General features: G+C 30.4%; 4 protein-coding genes across 4 annotated transcripts; 3 read left to right on the top strand and 1 right to left on the bottom strand.

The window, feature by feature from the left end:
- Positions 1–237: 237 nt before the first annotated feature.
- Positions 238–10,961, bottom strand: LOC128389737 (tryptophan 5-hydroxylase 1-like). The gene is made up of 11 exons (XM_053349366.1): positions 10,542–10,961; positions 8,181–8,693; positions 7,861–8,098; positions 7,656–7,762; positions 7,468–7,535; positions 6,219–6,415; positions 5,891–6,022; positions 5,368–5,498; positions 3,422–3,517; positions 2,132–2,265; positions 238–1,039 (listed from the first exon to the last, which is right to left on the bottom strand). The coding sequence occupies exons 1-11, from the start codon at positions 10,644–10,646 to the stop codon at positions 625–627; spliced, it is 2,136 nt and encodes a 711-aa protein (XP_053205341.1). The 5' UTR covers positions 10,647–10,961; the 3' UTR covers positions 238–624.
- Positions 10,962–11,412: 451 nt separating this feature from the next.
- Positions 11,413–12,905, top strand: LOC128389744 (putative methyltransferase C9orf114). Its single transcript, XM_053349377.1, has 3 exons — positions 11,413–11,608; positions 11,703–12,116; positions 12,259–12,905. The coding sequence occupies exons 1-3, from the start codon at positions 11,530–11,532 to the stop codon at positions 12,888–12,890; spliced, it is 1,125 nt and encodes a 374-aa protein (XP_053205352.1). The 5' UTR covers positions 11,413–11,529; the 3' UTR covers positions 12,891–12,905.
- Positions 12,906–13,550: 645 nt separating this feature from the next.
- LOC128389739 (caprin-1-like) lies at positions 13,551–17,166 on the top strand. The gene is made up of 4 exons (XM_053349368.1): positions 13,551–13,814; positions 14,847–14,996; positions 15,089–15,247; positions 15,376–17,166. Exons 1-4 carry the CDS (start codon positions 13,692–13,694, stop codon positions 16,786–16,788), a joined length of 1,845 nt encoding a protein of 614 aa, XP_053205343.1. The 5' UTR covers positions 13,551–13,691; the 3' UTR covers positions 16,789–17,166.
- Positions 17,167–17,521: 355 nt separating this feature from the next.
- Positions 17,522–18,790, top strand: LOC128389754 (TM2 domain-containing protein CG11103-like). The gene is made up of 3 exons (XM_053349386.1): positions 17,522–17,729; positions 17,908–18,111; positions 18,247–18,790. Exons 1-3 carry the CDS (start codon positions 17,626–17,628, stop codon positions 18,458–18,460), a joined length of 522 nt encoding a protein of 173 aa, XP_053205361.1. The 5' UTR covers positions 17,522–17,625; the 3' UTR covers positions 18,461–18,790.
- The last annotated feature ends 54 nt before the right edge of the window (positions 18,791–18,844 follow it).

Below are 18,844 nucleotides of genomic sequence, written 5' to 3'. Positions count from 1 at the left end.
TAACAATGAATGAGATTTATTTTTTGTTTTTCACTCTTAATTGTTAACAATCAATTTTGTTTAGTCAACACATATCACCATTCAAATTGCAACTCATTACAATTAAACAAGAGGAATAGATTTAAATTAATATTTTCGCTGACAATTTAACTTTAATTGTAATAATTTAATCATATTGCTGATGATTGAAGCTTAAATAAAGACTGAATTTATTATTTTTTTCCAATTAAAAGTTAATTGTTTGGAGACACTTGCAATTAGTTAAAAGTAATAATAATACAACAATTAAGAAATCAAAATCAAAGTCAAAATAAAATGAAATTATTGATAAACAATTAATCAAACAATCAGTTGGACAATAATCAATGGGAAAAAAACTGATTGTGATAAACAATTAAACAGTTAAATTAAATGTCACACCAAATAATTGATTAATTGATTTAAATATAGAATAGCAATTAATCATTAGGTTATATTGAATTTCTAAATAATTAATTGTTTCATCTAATTTTCCAGTTGCAAACATTTAAATGAGTTTTGTTTAGTTTTACTCTCTAATTGTGTTTCCTTGACCACAAAATGACCACTGGATAAAGAGATAGAGATTAATGATTATGATTACAATCAATTCTCAACAATCTTACAATCAGCAATTGCTGTTGATGCATTAATAATCTGAGCTGTGATACTATTTGTTATTTCTGATGCGACATTTGCTGAGATATTATCACCATGATGATCACAATTTAACTTATCAGTGAGAATATTGTTTAATTGTTTGTCATCTTTATCATCATCATTTCGACTATTATCTTGATTATTATCATCGTTTGTTGTTGTCATCTCAATCATATTATCACCTTCCGTTTCTGCTTCTTTCTCCTTAATCTTTTTCAGTGCATTTGTAACAATACAAAGGTCGCCCTTTAACTCTGAAACAAGAGACATGATCTTCCGGGTATTGCTCAGAATTTCAACCGATTGGGTGTAAGGATTGTATCGTACTCCAAATGGCCGTTTAATGGTCGCAGCAAAGTCTCTGTTATAATATGAATATCGAAAAGGGGAAGAAAAAGATAATCAAAAAAATGTCCAAATCATTTATCATGTAATATTTCAAGTTCTGACAATTCTCTGAATATGTTACCATGAAAACTTTTCACTTCTTCTTGTTCACTTGAACTCATTGTTATCATTGTTTTTTTCCCTGTAAGAATTTTGTACTTTTTTCTCTCTGTGGTTTTTTTTCGGTTACTTTTTATTTCCTGAGTTTTACACTCCCAGCCAATGATATGCAAATGATGGTAATTTCTTATCAAATGCAAATATCATTGCATTTATTTCACCTGATTGAACTTGATGGTAATAATAATAATAGTCATTATCATTATCATGATAAGAAATTACTATGATCATAATAACAATTTTTTTTTCTTCTCTCTCTTGACTTTTCTTATTACCGATTCTAACTATTTGTTCATTCATGGAAACTCCCTGGGACCCTTTTGGTAAAGTGGGTGAGAATACAGGGTAGGCGGTGAAATATTATGTTCTAATGGTCTGGGTGAAAGGAAAACTTTTCTTTGGAACTTTTCGTTTTTTTCTCTTTCTCTTTCTCTTCTTTTTCTTATTCTTTTTAAAACTAATCCAATAATTTCACCCATCATTTTGATAGATTTTACAACGATTGATGATATTGCATTGCTGCTCTTTTTTTTCGGTGGGTATTCAGAGAAAAAGGAAGTGAATTAATTTCCGATTAACAATTAACAATCAACATCTTCCGAGAATATTTTTTTTCTTTGCTAGAGCAACAATTTAATTGATTGAGATTCTCTCCCTCTGAGTGTTGTGAGATTAAACTTTCAATTCCAATCTGATTCTGATTCTGATTCTGATTCATTTCTATTTTTTTCTTTTCCCACTTTCCCTTATTTTCCTGTTGCCTGGACTCTTTTTTCATCCATCTCCTAAGGTTTCCCGAAAGTAACCATGATAATAATGAATGAATGAACAACGTTTACATGATAATGAAAAAGGTTATTATTATAACTGTAAAAATAATTGAAATTATCGTTTAATTGTTAAAAGAAAATCAATCAAATTTGTAATATTGTTAATTTTCACTTACCTCATCTGTTCCTTGGCTTCTTCAAATGAATCAGTATAAAAATAAGCCTGTTGATAGGTCGTAATCATTGGAGTTTGTTGACAAGTTATCGCTGGATCAAAGGGAAGTACACAAGCTGATTCCGAGACAGAATGCTGAATCAATTGATGGAGAGAAAAAAATTGAGAGGTAAAATTAAGGAAGAAAATGAATTGATTATTATTATCAATTGAGACAGAACCTTGAAAATTGAATATACTCTTCTATTATCAAGAATTAATAGTAAATGAGTTGATATGAATTTTTCATTCATTTGGAAATCAACCTTGAATTACTCATTTATGGTAAAGATTTTCATGGGGATTTCAATTTCATTTATTTACTCTTGACCAGTAGATCTTTTTTTTAATGAATTAAAATTATTATCATGGTGATTAATGAACACCAAGGATTCAGAGGTAGCTTTTTCTCTCAGGAAATGATTCATGGAACTGAGATATTTATTTATATCTCTTTGAGATTTTTGTTCCATTTTTTTCTTGGTTCTCTTATAAACTCAACATTAGTTAAAAATTAAATTCTGTCTCTTGTTTCATTTATTTGTATGGAATAATTTTCATCATAAATCTCAGGTTTCCAAAAGTTTCCAATCCTTTTTTCATGATATTCATCTGGTATCTCATCTAATAACCATGTAAATAGTATTTTCATTTCCCATTAACATGTTTCTTTTGATTATTATATTATCTGAATAAATCTCATGGTTTTTGATTGTGAACTGAATGGGATAAGGGAAATTGATTGCGATCCTGATTAGTTAATTTCTAACCTTAAATTAAAGTGATATCAATAATTCAGCTGCATGGAGATTCTTACGGAATAAGATTAATTCATTTGATTCTGATTAATACATGTATGTATCAACAGCTTGGAATTTGTTAAATTAATTAACTTGCAAGTAAATCAATACGAAACAATTAATCTTAATCACAATCTTTAGATATGTTATAACAGCCTAATTGTTATCTTATCGATCGGATAAGTTTTTATTTCTTCCTCATAATCAAAATAATGAATATCATTTGATTCAATTTCCTGAACTCGAGTGAAAAACTTTCAATAAAACATTGTTAAGATAATGAATGAACGATAAGGTTAATCATGATAATGATCATTAATATGAAACTTCATTAATGTTTAGTTATCAGAAAGAGAAAACAAAATGGTAACAATAACAAGAAACTTGGAAAATATCATCAACGGAAACGGAAATGATGCGCAATTGGGATTTTCTCTCATCGTTTTTCTTACCTTTAATTCAGCAGCTGATGATAACAAGCCAGCTCCATACACCTTAAGCTCATTATCTTGTTTACAGAGTCCAAATTCAACTGAGAAAAAGTAACACTAGAAAAAAAAGAAAGGAAAGAAAGAGAAAAATTATCAATCTTGTAATTCAGAGAATCAGAATTTCTCATGATATTAACACTTTAAAATTCTGAGTTTTTTCCTTCCTTACAACACCAAACATAAGCTCTTTTTAATAAGATGTTACATTAATATTATTGATCGTATCTTCCAATGTCATGATGGAATTAATTTAATTAAAGGTTAATTATGTTCCATTATTTTCACTTGGTGATAATATTGACGATTCTCGGTGATAATCATCAATTGAATGAATTGAGAAAATAAAAAATTCGAAAAAGAAAAAGAAAAAGAAAAACTTTAAAAAAGAAAAGAAAAAGTTTCCTTCTTTTCTTGAAACTCTCTGATTCGGAATTATTATCATAATAAATATACATTTAAATAAGATTATCATTATTACGGAATGATGATCATACAAAGTAATCATAAATTCATCACTTTCATCATTTAATTAATTCGTTAAAAATGTTTCAATGATTCATTTGAAATCATTAATAACATTTGATTATCTCTGATTAGTTTGATATGATTTAGGTGAAAATGTTGAATAAAATATTGTTTCATTTCAATTGATTTATCGTATTAGTTGACTCGTTAATTTTTCACCTGAGTTACCATGATAATTATCATCTTAATGTTTACTGTTAATCATATTTAATGATGACAAAATTAACAATATATTTCAATTCTCAATTAAGTAATAGTTAAGGTGAAATTTGCTTTTTTTATCCAGGCAACGCCTTGAGATAAACTGAGTTTTTTTTCATTCTAATTCAGATAATTCAGATTATTCTGATGCTATAATAGTAATCATAATGATATTGAAATGAAGTTGTAATTAACTTTTTCTGGGTTAATAATAATAATAAGGAAATGGAAAGGTTTTGATTAATTAGATAGATTAACAAGTAATTAGTGGTTGAAAATTGGTGATAACCAGATAATCAATTATTATTGTTGGTTAATTGTTTCTCATTCAATGATGATTAACATTAAAAGTTGTTGATGATTTGTTAATTGTTAGCGATGAGATGTAATGATTGATTTTCGTATTTCTATCAACTGATTATCTTTATTAGAATTACATTTTTTTTTCATTTCGTTGAATTTTTTTTATTTTATTCTCAATTTAAACATATGATTAGCATGGAAAAGCTCAGCTGATTAACATTCGAGTCATTTGATTAAGAAAAATGATCTTTTCTCTCTTTTTTTACCGCCCTAAAGTGTCTCATATGTCTCTCTCTTTCTTTATGTTTAATGGTCAGTTACATCTATTGACCAGTCGCCTCAGTGTTTCCATGAAAGTCTACATGTGTAATATCATCAAGTTGATTGTGATGCAAATTAACTTATCAATTTGTCATTGTAAATAGACACATTGATATCATAGATTATAATAAATTTTGTTAGTTAATGGTTGTGTAATCATTTGGTCACGCGAATGACAGTTAATAGACTTTAAAAATGGCCGAAAAAGTTTCGAATCGAGTGATTGTCCAATGAGAAGTGTGAGAGATTGAAAAGGATAAAAAAAGGCAGAAATTAAATCTAGAAGAGAGAGAGAGAGAGAGGAAGTAAATGGGTGAACTAAGGTTTTAACAGTAATTTAGGCTTTGTGGAGAAGGCGGAAGATGAAGATGATGATAGGATGGGAGGATGAGGATGGAGAATAAAAATAATGGTCAAGATGATGGAAGGAGACGAGAAAAAAGTGAATTGCTGAAGATTTGATATAAAAAAAAGGTTCCGTTTGGGTTGAGTCTCTGAACTTATATAAATGTGAAAATCTTTTGACAGTAAAATTAAAGATAATAATAATTTCTTACCGTTGCCAGTTTTTCAACTTCCTCATCACTTGCTCCCAACGAGGCTAATCCAATCTCTTGTGAAAATTGAGCGAAACTTTCATCTGCCAGTAATGGACAATGTCCAAGGATTTCATGGCAACAATCAGGTTCTTATTGGGGGGAGAGAGAGAGAGAAACAGGATATTGTTATCAGAACTTTTTTTTCATATATATTTTTACTTTGGTCATTTTGTCTCATTGTTTATGAGAGATAATATTCACTGGACGATGAAGGCTAATTTTTTTTGCCTTCGATATTGATATAACCTTGATTTCCTTTTTGATTATCAGACAAAAACAGATAGACAAGGTTTTCGTTGCAATTAAAAGCTTCTCATTTACAATTACATTTCGCATCCTTAATTGGTTTGGTTTACGTCTTTATCTTTTTGTTAGATTATTAGTTCTGTTATTTTTTCTCTCTCTCTCTCTCTCCTTTTCTTCATATCTGATTGGAAAAATTAAACCAGTTTGTAAGCAATTAGTTAATTTCATTTCTTACCTGGTGTGTAAAAGGGATCACTTGAATGTCTTAGATATTGAGTACAATGGAACACCCTGAATGCTAATCCAGCGAGAAAATCTCTAGCCGATAAATAACCAGCAACTGGTCTCAATGTGAATCCTGTTCGATCTGAATAATAACAATAAAGATCGAGAAAAAAAAATAGTCAAAGAGAAAGAAAAAGTTTTTCAATTGGAAGAAGAAAAAAGTTCAGAGGTTTGATTCCGATTCGCTAGATGTCGACACCAAACAGAGAAAAATTTCTTTATAATTCTCAATAACTATTTTTCATATTGAATTTCCAACTTTTGTTGATTGAACTTACTTTTCAGAAATTGGGAAATATCTTCCAATTGAGGTATATTATCCTTCCGATAAGCACAGTATTTAATTAACAGGGATAAGTTTTTATTGAACTCTTTACATGCATGTTTAGAGTATAATTTGGTCAATTCCTCGAAAATGATTCCCCAAGTTTTTACCTCGACTTCGGTGTATTCAACTCGAGGAATTGGCTCATTACTGGTAAGAAAGAGGAAAAAAACAATGAAACTTTGATTATTTGAGAAAATATTCCAATAGATGAGAATAATTAGTTGACATTAATTTTGTGTTTTCTCATTAAGTTACTTTCATCGGGTTAAATTTAATTCTTTCATCACCATCGTGTCAATATATTATAATTGTTGCAGTTGTACGTCAATTAGAATCAACTGAATATAATTGTCTATCTTCATCATTTCCATCCTGGAATTTACCTTTTCTTCATGAGATATTGTCTTCTTTTTCTCATCCATTTAGATTTTCCTAATGCATAATCATTATCGTCTTCTTAGTAATCGTGATCATCGATTTAATCAGAATCATTCATTTCCTTTTTTCGACTTTTGTCATTTTCACCAAATTATTCTGAATTCTGATTCTATCTCATTCTGTTATTAAGTTATTTCCTTTTCTCTCTCTCTTACACTTTAAGATATTATTTCAGGTAACCATAGTTACTATTCTGAGTTCTGATAGCAAAATGCTTGTGGTAATTGGTTCAATTGTTCCTCTATCAGGAAATGTTATTCATTCAATTTTTTCAACTTTGAAACTTTTCCACCTTTAATTTTATTAACCATTGGTGTAAATCAAATCAATCTAAAAGGTTAAAACTATTCCCTTTGATTATCAAGCTCAATTATGATCAATCTAAAATACCATCAACTCTTAAATTGTTACCTGATTATTTCTAATGGTAAAATATAATCATCATTCTCGTCACATTACCTGTTGATCAATAGACAAACATTTACCTGATATGATTGTCGTTTAACATTTAACTGGAATGTAATTATTGATTGTAGGGTAAGAAAAAAAAGATTAATCAATTTTTGATTAAGTTGATTAATGTTCATTAAATTATCATCATTTATCATGAGAAAAGCTTGTGGTCAAAATGATAAACATGATTGTATATTCATCAAACATCTTGATGTAAACTTATTATCATGAATTATGAGATTCTATGAAATTATTCAGTAAATTGTTAATGAAATTAGCATATTGGTGGTGAATTTTTGGTTACTTACTGTTTATAGTTAAAAGCAACATCAGCAAAGTACTTCCGCCTCTCACGATAAATCGGATCTTTGAAACCCTATCATCATGGTTTTCATTATTCCAATTTCCGGTTTCAGTTTGAAAAGTGAAAATGAGATGATGACAAACAATTAAGAATGATTTTTGTTGTTAGTATTGATTGTTAACTAATACTTACCGGATGATCAGCATCCAATTCTGATCCATACATTAGAACTCGATTTGATGAATAATCTAATTCTGATGTTCTTTTAGGGAACCAGGGCATTCCTTCATGAAGAAGTTCTGAATAATTTTTTTTAAATGGAAAGAATATTAGATATTATCAAAATTTCCGTGCGATTTTATGTTGGATGATGGAAATAATAATGGAATGAAATTACCATTGTCCATTGATGCTTGTGATAATAATCGAGATTTACTTTTACTTCGAGTGACAGTTCGATGTTTTGAACGTTCGAACTCTTCATAAGTACAACAATCAACTTCGTGTCTTAAATGGTGAAGAAGCTCATTCATCCGTTGAGAATCATCACAATCAATGTTAACGAAAATTTCATATTCTGATTCTCTTTGACGAGATTTTCGCGATTCAATATGATGAACATTGATTCCCAATTCCTGGATAGATTCAAATCAACAGGTTGACAGAAGTTTTTTTAGAGAAAATAAAATATAATCAAAACAATAGTAAAGATCTTACCTGGAAAACTCGAAGAGCTCGAACCAAACCACCGACTTGGTTATTGAGCGAAAAAACCATCGCATTAGAACCAACAATGTTCGCATTACAATGACTCGAATCGAAAACATCATCATCCCATTTGACCTGTTGACCTGAAGAACTTTCATCTTTTGTTCGAGATTCAATTTGAACATTTCTTTTCTCGTTGGGGTCATCAACTTTTTCCAATTGTTGATCGTTAACATTTTCGGCAACAACTCCATCGAAAAGTTTTTCGTTTCGTTCAACAGTTTCACTTGATGACGATGAGGAAGAAGAATCAGTTCCATGATTCTTTTGGACTGATATATCTTTCGGGTCAAGTTTAGGAACGACTGGTTGAGCTGTTGTTGGTTCAGGTGGTGGAAGTGGTGGTTGTGGTGGTGCTCGAAAGGGTAGAGATGGTGGACAAGGTGAAACTGACCGATCAGAACCAGACTGTTCCTCTTTAAGTTCCTTCAATCGTTCGTCCTTTTCGATGAAGATTTTTTTCTGTAAAAAACGTATCACAATTTGTTGAAAAAATATTGTCCCAGGATAACGAGAAACGTATAGGTTCATCTAATGAACAGTTTAGAACTTTCTTATTCCTCGAACTTGCAGAGATATTTTTATTCTAAAGAATATATGAAAAAAAACTTTTACTTCTTATTCATAGGAACTTTTAAATTTAAAGGATATTCTTAAGTTAAACTTGAATTGTTATTAATTATTGTTGGAAATTTTTTCGGTAAACAACTGAAACAGTTTATTAATCGTTGGATAAATGATGAAGGTTAATGATGGAAAAGTAATCATATTGGTCAGTTAACAAAATGGAATCGATACTTTCGTTATCAATACCTTTCGATGTGTTATGATTAGATTATTATTTATCATCGTTAAGATGATTGTTATATAGCCTTTTAAGGCGATAGATAAAAACGTTTACCGTTGATTCAGTTTCACTTTTAATCTTTCACCTTGGTTACTATGAACACTTTACCATCCTCATCTTTTTCCTCCTCCTTTTTTCATCCTCCATCTTCTCATCATCTTCTTCCTCACATCAACACCACTAGATGATAGATAACGATGGTAATGATGATGATGATGTCGCGTATCTGTCAGTGAAAATCGATTGAGGTAAAAGGGAAGGAAAGAAAATCTCAAATTCTTTTTTTTTCTATCTCTCCTTCTCCCTCTCTCTCTCTATCATATCAATGGAGCTTGAGGATGATGATGATGATGATGATGGAAAAGGTGAAGGTGGAAATAAAGATGAGCAATGATGATGAGAGGGATGATTGTGATTGTGATTGTGATAATGAGAATTGTAGAGGTTTCTAAGGTGATAACGAAGAATCATTGAATTGTATCATGTTATCGGTTCAGAATATTATTAGCATCATTTAAAAAGAGAAAATGAGAGAAACTTTTTTCTCTTCTCTTTCTTTTTTCTTCTTTTACAGAAAAGGTTAACCTGTTGATAGGTGTTTATAAGGATGAGGATTGATGAGAACTGGAATGGTGGTGATGATGATGATGATTCAGTAACTTAGGATACTGATGATACTTCATTGAATTTCTTGTCTCTAAGATTGTGAACAAAGATTATAACTTCATTATAATCGCAATACTATTATACTCAGAATATAATTTCATAATATTCACCTTCATCCTAATACTTTATTCATCTACTGAGCATTTCATTTGGATAGAAATCAATTAATATACTTGACACGCAGAAGGTCCCGAAGACACCAAAATTTGTTGAACAAATTAAATTAACTAATTGTTTATAATCTTAATGATTAACTGATTGATTTTAATCAAGAACAATTTTCTTTTTATACATAAAGATTGAAATTAATATCAACCTTAAGGTTGATATATAAATCTAATAATCACGATTAATTAAAATCTTAAAATTCAATTAACCATATTGATCAAATCGACCATATTAATTAATCCTTATGGTTAATTAATATCAGGTAACAATCAATTCACCTCGATTAATATTTGAAACTTTAAAAATCTCAAATCAAATTGATTACTGATCATCTTTAATTACTCGAGCAGACAAATCTAATGAACATTTTAGTTTACCTTTGGCAATTTGATTATATTTTCATTTTCATTCATTGTAGTTGGAAGATAATTAGAGGTCAAGCATCAACAATTAACAACAATCAATTTTTTATCTAATTTCTGATGATAAAACATTTAACCAACAGAAGACTTTTGATCACTTTTATCAACCAATTCTAATACAATTACTATTGGAAGTCTTCTCGTTCTAGACAATTTGATTCGTTGATTGATTCGACAATTAATTGGTTAATTGATTAATTATCTTACCTTCAAATCTTCCAGGTAAGAATCAGAGAAATCAGGTAAACTCGCAACTGCTGGAGTTGAACAACATCGTCGAGTTTGAAATCGATATCTTCGTAAATTGTTCATTTCGAGTTCTAATTAACTTTTTTTTTCTTTACTTTAAATTTCGATATTAAGTTAATCAGATTAGTTAATTACTTTTCTTTTCGTCTTTTCAAGTTTAAGATTCGACGATTGGATTTTCCTTCTTGTATCGTCCGATTTACTTATAAAACTGAAAACTTTTAACTTAAATTAACAAGTTTCGATTAGTTGATTGTGATCGAAAACACTTTATCATAATCAAGACTCTCACAAGATTAAATTTAATTGAAAGTTGATTAAATTATTAGTTGAAACATTGGTGATAATCATTTGGATTGGGCTATATACTTTTTTTTTCTTACTTTTTGATTCTTTCATCAAAATAGATTTGATTTAGTTTGTTGTTCTAGTTTAATGCGCAACTTCATGAGTCAAATCATCTTCATTTTCATCATCATCTTATTCATTATCATTATAACTCAACTGTCATAGGCTTTCAGATTATCTCAATTGTTGAACTTTTTTTTTCTCAGAATCATTAATTTCAAAGTAAACAATTAACAAAGATGAAAATCATTCAATCAAAAGTTTCTTTTCATCATATTAACCTTTAAATACTAACAATTTTAGCATTTAACAGAAATCATTTACTCATAACTTCCATTAAATTTTATTCAAATTTTCTCTGAAGTTTTAATTGTTTCCAATTTTTTGATTAATTTCATTTTTTTTTGCATTTTCGAAGTTTTTTGAATTACCCGCCATTGAGAATTTGATTGGTTGATATTCTGTTGGTCACGTGGTTTAGGCATGTTTCCAATTTGTTTACAAATGGAATTGAAAATTTAGTTTAATTAATTGGGATTCTTGATTGTTTATCAATTGTTAATTAAATTAATTTTATTTCGTTCTATTCTCTGGAATCATGGGTAAAGTTAAAAGTAATGATTCTAAACCTGGGGCAACTTTGGTTCCACAAATGAAGGTTGATTGGCGAGCACGAAGTGAGTAGTTATGGTCATTTAATTTTTAGATTTTTGATTTTCTTGTTTTGTTTTTTATTAATGACTTTTACTAATTTTTGGTTTTGTTTTTCAGGGAAGGAAAAGCAACAATGGAAAAAGGAGAAAGAGGAAAAGAAATTAGAGAAGACTCTAAAAGAAGAAGAGAAGAAAAAAGTTCAAGAAAACATTGAGAAAGAGGAAAAAGTGAAGGGTATTCATTATACAATTAGTGTTGCTGTTCCTGGTTCCATTTTAAATAATGCTCAATCTAAAGAATTGCGAACTTATCTAATTGGTCAGATTGCTCGAGCTTGTGTTATATTTAATGTTGACGAGATTGTTATCTATGATGAATATGCTATTCCGGAGAGTATGGATGATGAAACATTGAAACGTGACAATAGGAGGAAATGTTTAGTTCAAATGGCCAAAGTGTTACAATACCTTGAGTGTCCACAATATTTACGAAAACATTTATTCCCGTTACACGAAGATCTACAATATGCAGGTCAGTATTTTCTCCGTTACCAATAACTAGAGAAGGAGAAAGAAATGTTTGATTATCTTTAGATCGATCGACTTTTTGTCTAATTCCTAATTTAATTGGTCAGTATTTCTTATCATCACTTTTTCAAATTTTCTTTTTTTAGGTCTTCTAAATCCCCTCGATACAGGTCACCATCTTAAGGAATACGATGAATCCCAATTTAGGGAAGGAATTGTCACCAATAGTGTCCATCCAGAGAAAGGAGGTTGTTATGTTAATATTGGCCTGAAAAAAGATTGTTTCATAAAGGAATCGTTAACTCCTGGATTAAGAGTTACGATTGAATTAGATTCTGATAATAATTCTGCTAAAAAATTGAAAGGTAAACCAGTTCCACCAAATGCACCCAGAGATCGAACTGGTTGTTATTGGGGTTATTCGGTTCGACTTGCATCCAGTTTATCAAATATTCTTAATGAATGTCCATTTGAAGGTGGATACGATTTAACCATAGGAACATCGGAAAGAGGTGACAATGTCGATGCCACAATTGAATCTTTACCCGATAACTTTAATCATTGTCTAATTGTTTTCGGTGGTTTAAAAGGAATCGAAGCTGCAATCGATGCTGATACAACATATTCCAATATCAGTGATCCTAGGAATATATTTAAATTTTATCTTAATACTTGCCCTGACCAAGGGTCGAATACAATTCGGACAGAGGAAGCCATTTTAATTTCCTTAGCAGCTTTAAGACCTAAATTAATGAGAAAAACGATAATAAACCAATAATTAGCCAATTTCCAAGGTACAATACATCAATCATTTATTGATTTTCCACAATTGTAAATATTATGGTGAACGAAATTGTTTCGTTTTTTTTATATTTATATATTTTTGGTAACATTTATTTTCTCATTTCGCTAATCAATCGTTTCTATTGATTGATTTTATTTGAATCTTTAAAAATAGAATTCGAGAAAAGTTACATTTCAAAGAGAAAAAATAACTTGGAATAACTTTTACAATTATCTAAATTTTAGAAAATTTAATCGATTCTAATTGTAAAAAGAAGAAGAAAGAAAAATTATCAAATGTATTGATAAGTAAACAAAATGAAAAAGTTTAATCACTAAACTCTAATCACAATCAAATCGACTAGAAAATGATTGAGTTAAAATGTTTAATCTTAATTTACTTTTAATCGGAATTATAAACAATACGAAAAAGGAAAAATAATCTCTTCAAATATTGGGACAATTTACCCTAAAGTTTAGAGATTAAAATCAATCTAATTGTTTATCTGGAATTTTATTCTTTTATCAATTAGATTAATTCAATTAAGCGAACAAAAAAAATTGAAAATTCGATGAAAATCAATTAACCTTTAAAAGAAAATGTAGATGGCGCTCAGATTCATTTTCCTCTTTCGCTCTTCCAGTTTCTCTCTGTCTACATTTGTGTGTAAAGATTTTCTTTCATTTTTTTTTGTGATTTCTTGTGTTTTTTTGTTTAATTAATTATAATTCCAATTTGATTAATACTTCTTTTGTTTTCTTTTCTCAATTGTTGTAATTGATTCACATCATTAGCATGCCTTCTGTTACTAATCCTAACAAAGTTGATAGATCAACTTTACCTGATCCTCACCAAGAACCTCTCAACAAGGTTCAACTCTTGGTAGATAACAAGATCCGTAATTTAGAGAAGAGAAAGGTAAGTGTTTTTTTTAGAATAATTTTACCAAAAGGTTTTTCCTTTTGTTCTTTTAAGTGAATTTTTTTATGCAATTTAATTACTCGATTTAATGACTAATTTAGTCAATAAATAATTAGTCATGATGATTTATCGATTGTCTGGTCATTTTAATTCACTTTTATTCGGTTTGACAATTTTTCTTCTTCTCTTTTAATGATTTTCTTTTCTCTTCTCTTAAAATGTCTCCGGCGTTGTTTCTCTGTCTTTTTTCTCTTTCTTTTTACTTTTTTTTTTGTTTCATATAAATTCATATGAATGTGTGTGTCTATTTCTTTACTTTTATTCTTCCTTGACCGGGCAACATGGGGCTTTTTTGCTTTGGCTTGATAAAAGATTTTTTCTGTGTGTGGAAGATTGAAAAAGAAAGAGAGATGAGGTGAGTTGAAGAAAACGGAAAGAGAAAAAAAGAAAGAAGATGAGTGGGTCTTTCTTGATTTTGAAACCTGCGACAGTCAGTGAGCTTTGTTCCTTAATTTACTTTCTTTTCTCTTTTTTTACTCTTTCATTGTTGCCTTTTTTCTCTCTTCTCTTTTCTGGTTCACTTGTTAAAACCATACAGGTTATTAGATTGACCATCATTCGCATATTTTATTGATCATGCTTTTCTCTCAGCTTGTGATTCCTATTTTGATGAATGTAATTCAAAAAGGCAGGTATTGAAAAACATGCCGGTTATTTGAGTGTCTTACACTTGCTGCTTCTTTTTTTGTGGTGGTTAATTTTTAAGAGAAGAGAGCAGAGAGAGAGAGAGAGAGAGAGAGATAAAGAGAAAGAGAGATTTTGGTTAGGAAAGAGTAAAGTTCTATTGGGTGGTGTATTCAAAATGGCTTTTCGCTAATCTTTTCATTTTCCTGTGGGTGTCAATTTTTCCCTTTTTATTATCAAAGATTTCGGGTCTCAGCTCATTATCTTTCAAAAATTTTTTTTACTAATTTTCTCTTTCTCTTTTCTCTTTTCTCTCTTTCTTTTATTTTTTTTCTCTTACAACAGTCACGTTTGGAGCAATATCGAGACGAGGCTAAAGCTGGTAAGGAATTGAATCTTGACCAGAGGAAAGCAGTCAAACGTTATGAAGAGGTTACCGAAATGTTGGATTTTTTCCGTGAATTTAAAAAGAATGTCCAAACAATTTTTGCTGACGTAAGTTGAATGTTATTATAAAAATTTATTCCATTGTTTAATCAATTATTTTTTCATTTTTCTTTTTTTATTATACATATATTTATATATAGCACGTTAAGCAAATGAAAAAGTTAGCAAGAAAGGAACGACCTACTAGAGATCCTAAGGAAATTGAACGTTTAAGACTAGTTTTCCTGTTCCATGATCTGTTAGGTAACCTCAATGCTGATGTTAAAAACGACTTTATTAAAGGAACTAATGGGGCTATTGTAAGTTCTTTTTGATTCTCTTATATGTATATATATTTTTACTTTAATACCTATTGTTTATCTTGCTGTAACTAGTTTGTAAATTAACCACAACCCTTTTTTCCCATCAATCTTTTTTTTTCTTACAGCAACTTACTGAAGATAAGATTCAGCATTTGGAAGAGTTCAGCAAGATTGTTGATTCGGAAAGGAGTAAGGTTGATGAAGCTAACAAGAACCACACCAAAACAGCAGAACGATATCTTGCTTTAGTCGAAGGTATTAGGTCAGATGCGTTTAAAGGAACATCTTATAAAGAACTGAAGGAAACCTTACTATCCATCAGCGACAGTGGTTATTTCGAAAAGTCTACCTCTATCAGTGTATCCGCTACAAATGCTGTCTCTAAATCCAGCTTATCCTCAGCAACAAGTCAACCTCAGCAACCGCAAGTCGCAGAAACTGGTAACTTATCTAGGGTTACGGATGATGAAAATTTAAGCAGACCAAACTTTGAATCTAGCCCAATCCAACCTATTGTATCGAATGATTCTCAAGCACCAGTAAAACCGGATATCAGTGGAGTTAATAAATATCAGTCTCAACCGTCTCACCCATCGCATCAATCGCAACATCAAAATAAACCCAGAAATCCAAACTCTAACCAGCCTGGTTTACAAGAAATGCTAAGTAATGTTGGAGGTCCTGGAGTGGGTAATCCTGTTGCGGCTCCACCAAATAGTTATAATTTCTTGCAAGAGTCTCGATTAGAAATGGAAAATGCACCTCATATGGATCCAGCGGTAGTTGCAATGGCTCCTGTAACTGGTGCATATTCAGCAGCTTATGGTAACAATCAAAGTGTGGAAGCGTTAGCAGCTCAATTTGCTTCTACGTGCATCCCACCAATGTCATCAGTCAACAACATGACTAAAGATGTTACAACCTTTGAGACTACTGGTCCAAATCATCAACCCATACCAACACAAACTTTCACAAACCAAAGGTTCACAGCCATGATGACTGGAGGAACATTCGTACAACCAGTACCCATTGCAAATCCTTCATTGCTTGGTTTACCTGTACAATTAACCGGCCAAACAATGAACCCACATCAAACTGGCTCCAACGAGCAAATGACCTCTAACCAATCAAACAATGATAACCAGAATCACGGTATGACCATGGCTGCTCTTGGTCAATCTATGCTTGCTGGCTATGGACCGGAGGTAACCTTTACTCAGTATCAGGCTCCTCATCAACAACATGATAACTCACGAAATAATCAAGGACCTAGTCGAGATAAACAATCTTATCAAGGAGACGATAATCAAGGTGGTTATGGATCAAATTATGGAAGATACCGACGAGGTGGTGGTCGTGGAGGTGGCGGAGGAGATCGTAACTCTGGTCCTCCTCGTGCAAACAAGTACAATTCCTCTAATGGTTATAGTTCTCGTGGACGTGGAGGTGGTCCTGGTGTTCGAAGCTCCGGCAAACCTCAAGATAACAAACCTAAGAACATTTCTGATAATCGAAATGTTTCCAATCAATGGTCATAAAGAAACAACAACAACAACAAAAGAACCCAAGACTCTTCTATCTCTTTTCTTCTCTTGAATAATAATAACACTAAATAATTCCTTTTTCTTTTGTGAAGAATCTTGATTAGTCGAGATTAATCACTTAGAGTCCAACACCTTTTTTTTTCTTCTATTTGCTCTCTACTTTTTTTCTTCTGGTTCCCTACTTTTTTCGAATCTTTCCCAACTCTCTCAACCCTTAACTTCCACAATGTTTTCACTCTTTCTTTATCTTTTTCTCTCACACTTTTCCTTTTCCTTTTCCTTTTTCTCAATTTCTCCATTGGCTTGAATATGAAGCTTTAAAAAAAAAGATAATAAAAGAAACGATTCGCTTTCAGTGAAAAAAATATTTAACCAACTTGATTCCATTCAATTAATCTCTTCTCTTTTCACCAATTGAATAATCTAAATCAAATTCTAATCACAATTCGATTACATTGAAAACTAATATGATCAAAATTTTAATTTTTTCGATTTTCTATCAATCATAAAACTCGACCGATACAAGACCTTGCGATTTTTCCACTGACTATGCAGATCCACTGAAGATTAGTGATCAATAATTAATCTAAATTAAATGATTACCTTTTAATTTAATAAACAATTAAGAAAATGAAAAAATTGTTTCGTTGAGATATTCGATTGTAACGCCATCTCTTTTTCTCCGATGGAACTAATTTGGTATTGGGATTTTCTGGTTAATCCAATTTGTTTGTTTACAATTGAGAGAAATTTTAATTCAACTGATTAAATGTTTTCCTCTTATTTTTTTGATTGAGTTAATTTTTGGTTATTAATTTAATGAGTTAATTTATGTCTTTTAAGTGGTTGTCCATCACATCCTTTAGGATCTCATTGATTTACTTTCTTTGGTTTACCAATTATGTTTTCTCAATTCATGTTCCTTGTGAAAATCTGTAAGTATCTTTAAACTCTTGTTTATATCTAAACGCTTTTATTAACCTTAATTGTTTTTTTTATTCAATTAATTACATCGTTAATGATTGTATGTTCAACTGTTTATTTAACTAATATGTGTGTTCTATTTTAAGTAATTTTAATCTAACGACTTGATTTTCTTTTCTTTTCCCATAGAGATCTTGATTTCTTAGAATGTGAAGCTCCATTGGATCTGAAAGGGAACAAAACAGCTTATGAAGAATTAAAATATGGATGCTTGAAATTTGGTGGACAAAGTTACGAAGAGGTTAACCGAACCAAAGTAAATTGTACAGTTTTACCTGGAATAGGTTGTTATGGTAATAGAACCTTCATGAAAGATGGATTTCCGTGCATAAAGTATGTAATATAATCATGATCATGATGTTTTCCTATTTTTCCCTATTCAAAAGTTATCCTAACAATCTAAACCTTTAAGTATCTTTGAGACTATTTTCTAATGTTTTTTTTTCTTTTCTCTTTTGCTTCTAAAAGGTACACTGGACACTATTTTGTTACTACATTGCTTTACTCTATTCTATTGGGATTCCTAGGAATGGATCGTTTTTGTTTAGGTCATACGGGAACCGCTGTTGGTAAACTACTTACATTGGGAGGAGCTGGTATCTGGTGGATTATTGATGTAATTTTACTCTGTACAGGACATTTAATGCCAGAAGATAGTAGCAATTGGATGCCTTATGCTTAATTTATGTAAAAAGAAAAAGTTCTTGTACAAAAATCTGACCCTTTCCAATGTCATAACCTTACGCTGTTTAGCCTTCACTCAATTGTCTAATATTTCTAATTTTCCTTCCCTTTAACTGACCACAAGAAGATCCAAAAATTTGTTGCTCTGGAAAATAGTCACTCCACTGATAATCTAATTCCATTCTCATCTAATCAACACGACAATTTGTATAATAATTTGACTGGACACATATTTTGATTCCTTTACCACCAACATCATTCATCATTCATAATCATCATTGTTACAACCAGAAAATGAGAAATTAAAAACATTAATTACAAATCTAAACATCTTCGCAATCTAAATTGATGATGAAACTGTAACTCAAATTCAAAGGATACG

This window comes from Panonychus citri, unplaced genomic scaffold, assembly GCF_014898815.1.
Source record: "Panonychus citri isolate SS breed McGregor unplaced genomic scaffold, ASM1489881v1 Contig00110, whole genome shotgun sequence".
In the NCBI taxonomy this organism is placed as follows: Eukaryota; Metazoa; Arthropoda; class Arachnida; order Trombidiformes; family Tetranychidae; genus Panonychus; species Panonychus citri.
This window is presented reverse-complemented; position numbering and strand designations above follow the sequence as displayed.

Bases quoted from the DNA above. Each gene is read 5' to 3' on its own strand.
- LOC128389737 (XM_053349366.1), bottom strand. From the start codon at position 10,646: ATGAACAATTTACGAAGATATCGATTTCAAACTCGACGATGTTGTTCA. The intron at 8,099-8,180 runs GTAAGATCTTTA...GAATCTATCCAG, and splicing joins GAGCTCTTCGAGTTTTCCAG to GAATTGGGAATCAATGTTCA. The intron at 6,023-6,218 runs GTAAGTTCAATC...GTTATTATTCAG, and splicing joins TATTTCCCAATTTCTGAAAA to ATCGAACAGGATTCACATTG.
- LOC128389744 (XM_053349377.1), top strand. From the start codon at position 11,530: ATGGGTAAAGTTAAAAGTAATGATTCTAAACCTGGGGCAACTTTGGTT. The intron at 11,609-11,702 runs GTGAGTAGTTAT...TTTGTTTTTCAG, and splicing joins GGTTGATTGGCGAGCACGAA to GGAAGGAAAAGCAACAATGG. The intron at 12,117-12,258 runs GTCAGTATTTTC...TTCTTTTTTTAG, and splicing joins CGAAGATCTACAATATGCAG to GTCTTCTAAATCCCCTCGAT.
- LOC128389739 (XM_053349368.1), top strand. From the start codon at position 13,692: ATGCCTTCTGTTACTAATCCTAACAAAGTTGATAGATCAACTTTACCT. The intron at 13,815-14,846 runs GTAAGTGTTTTT...CTCTTACAACAG, and splicing joins GTAATTTAGAGAAGAGAAAG to TCACGTTTGGAGCAATATCG. The intron at 14,997-15,088 runs GTAAGTTGAATG...ATTTATATATAG, and splicing joins TCCAAACAATTTTTGCTGAC to CACGTTAAGCAAATGAAAAA.
- LOC128389754 (XM_053349386.1), top strand. From the start codon at position 17,626: ATGTCTTTTAAGTGGTTGTCCATCACATCCTTTAGGATCTCATTGATT. The intron at 17,730-17,907 runs GTAAGTATCTTT...CTTTTCCCATAG, and splicing joins CATGTTCCTTGTGAAAATCT to AGATCTTGATTTCTTAGAAT. The intron at 18,112-18,246 runs GTATGTAATATA...TGCTTCTAAAAG, and splicing joins GATGGATTTCCGTGCATAAA to GTACACTGGACACTATTTTG.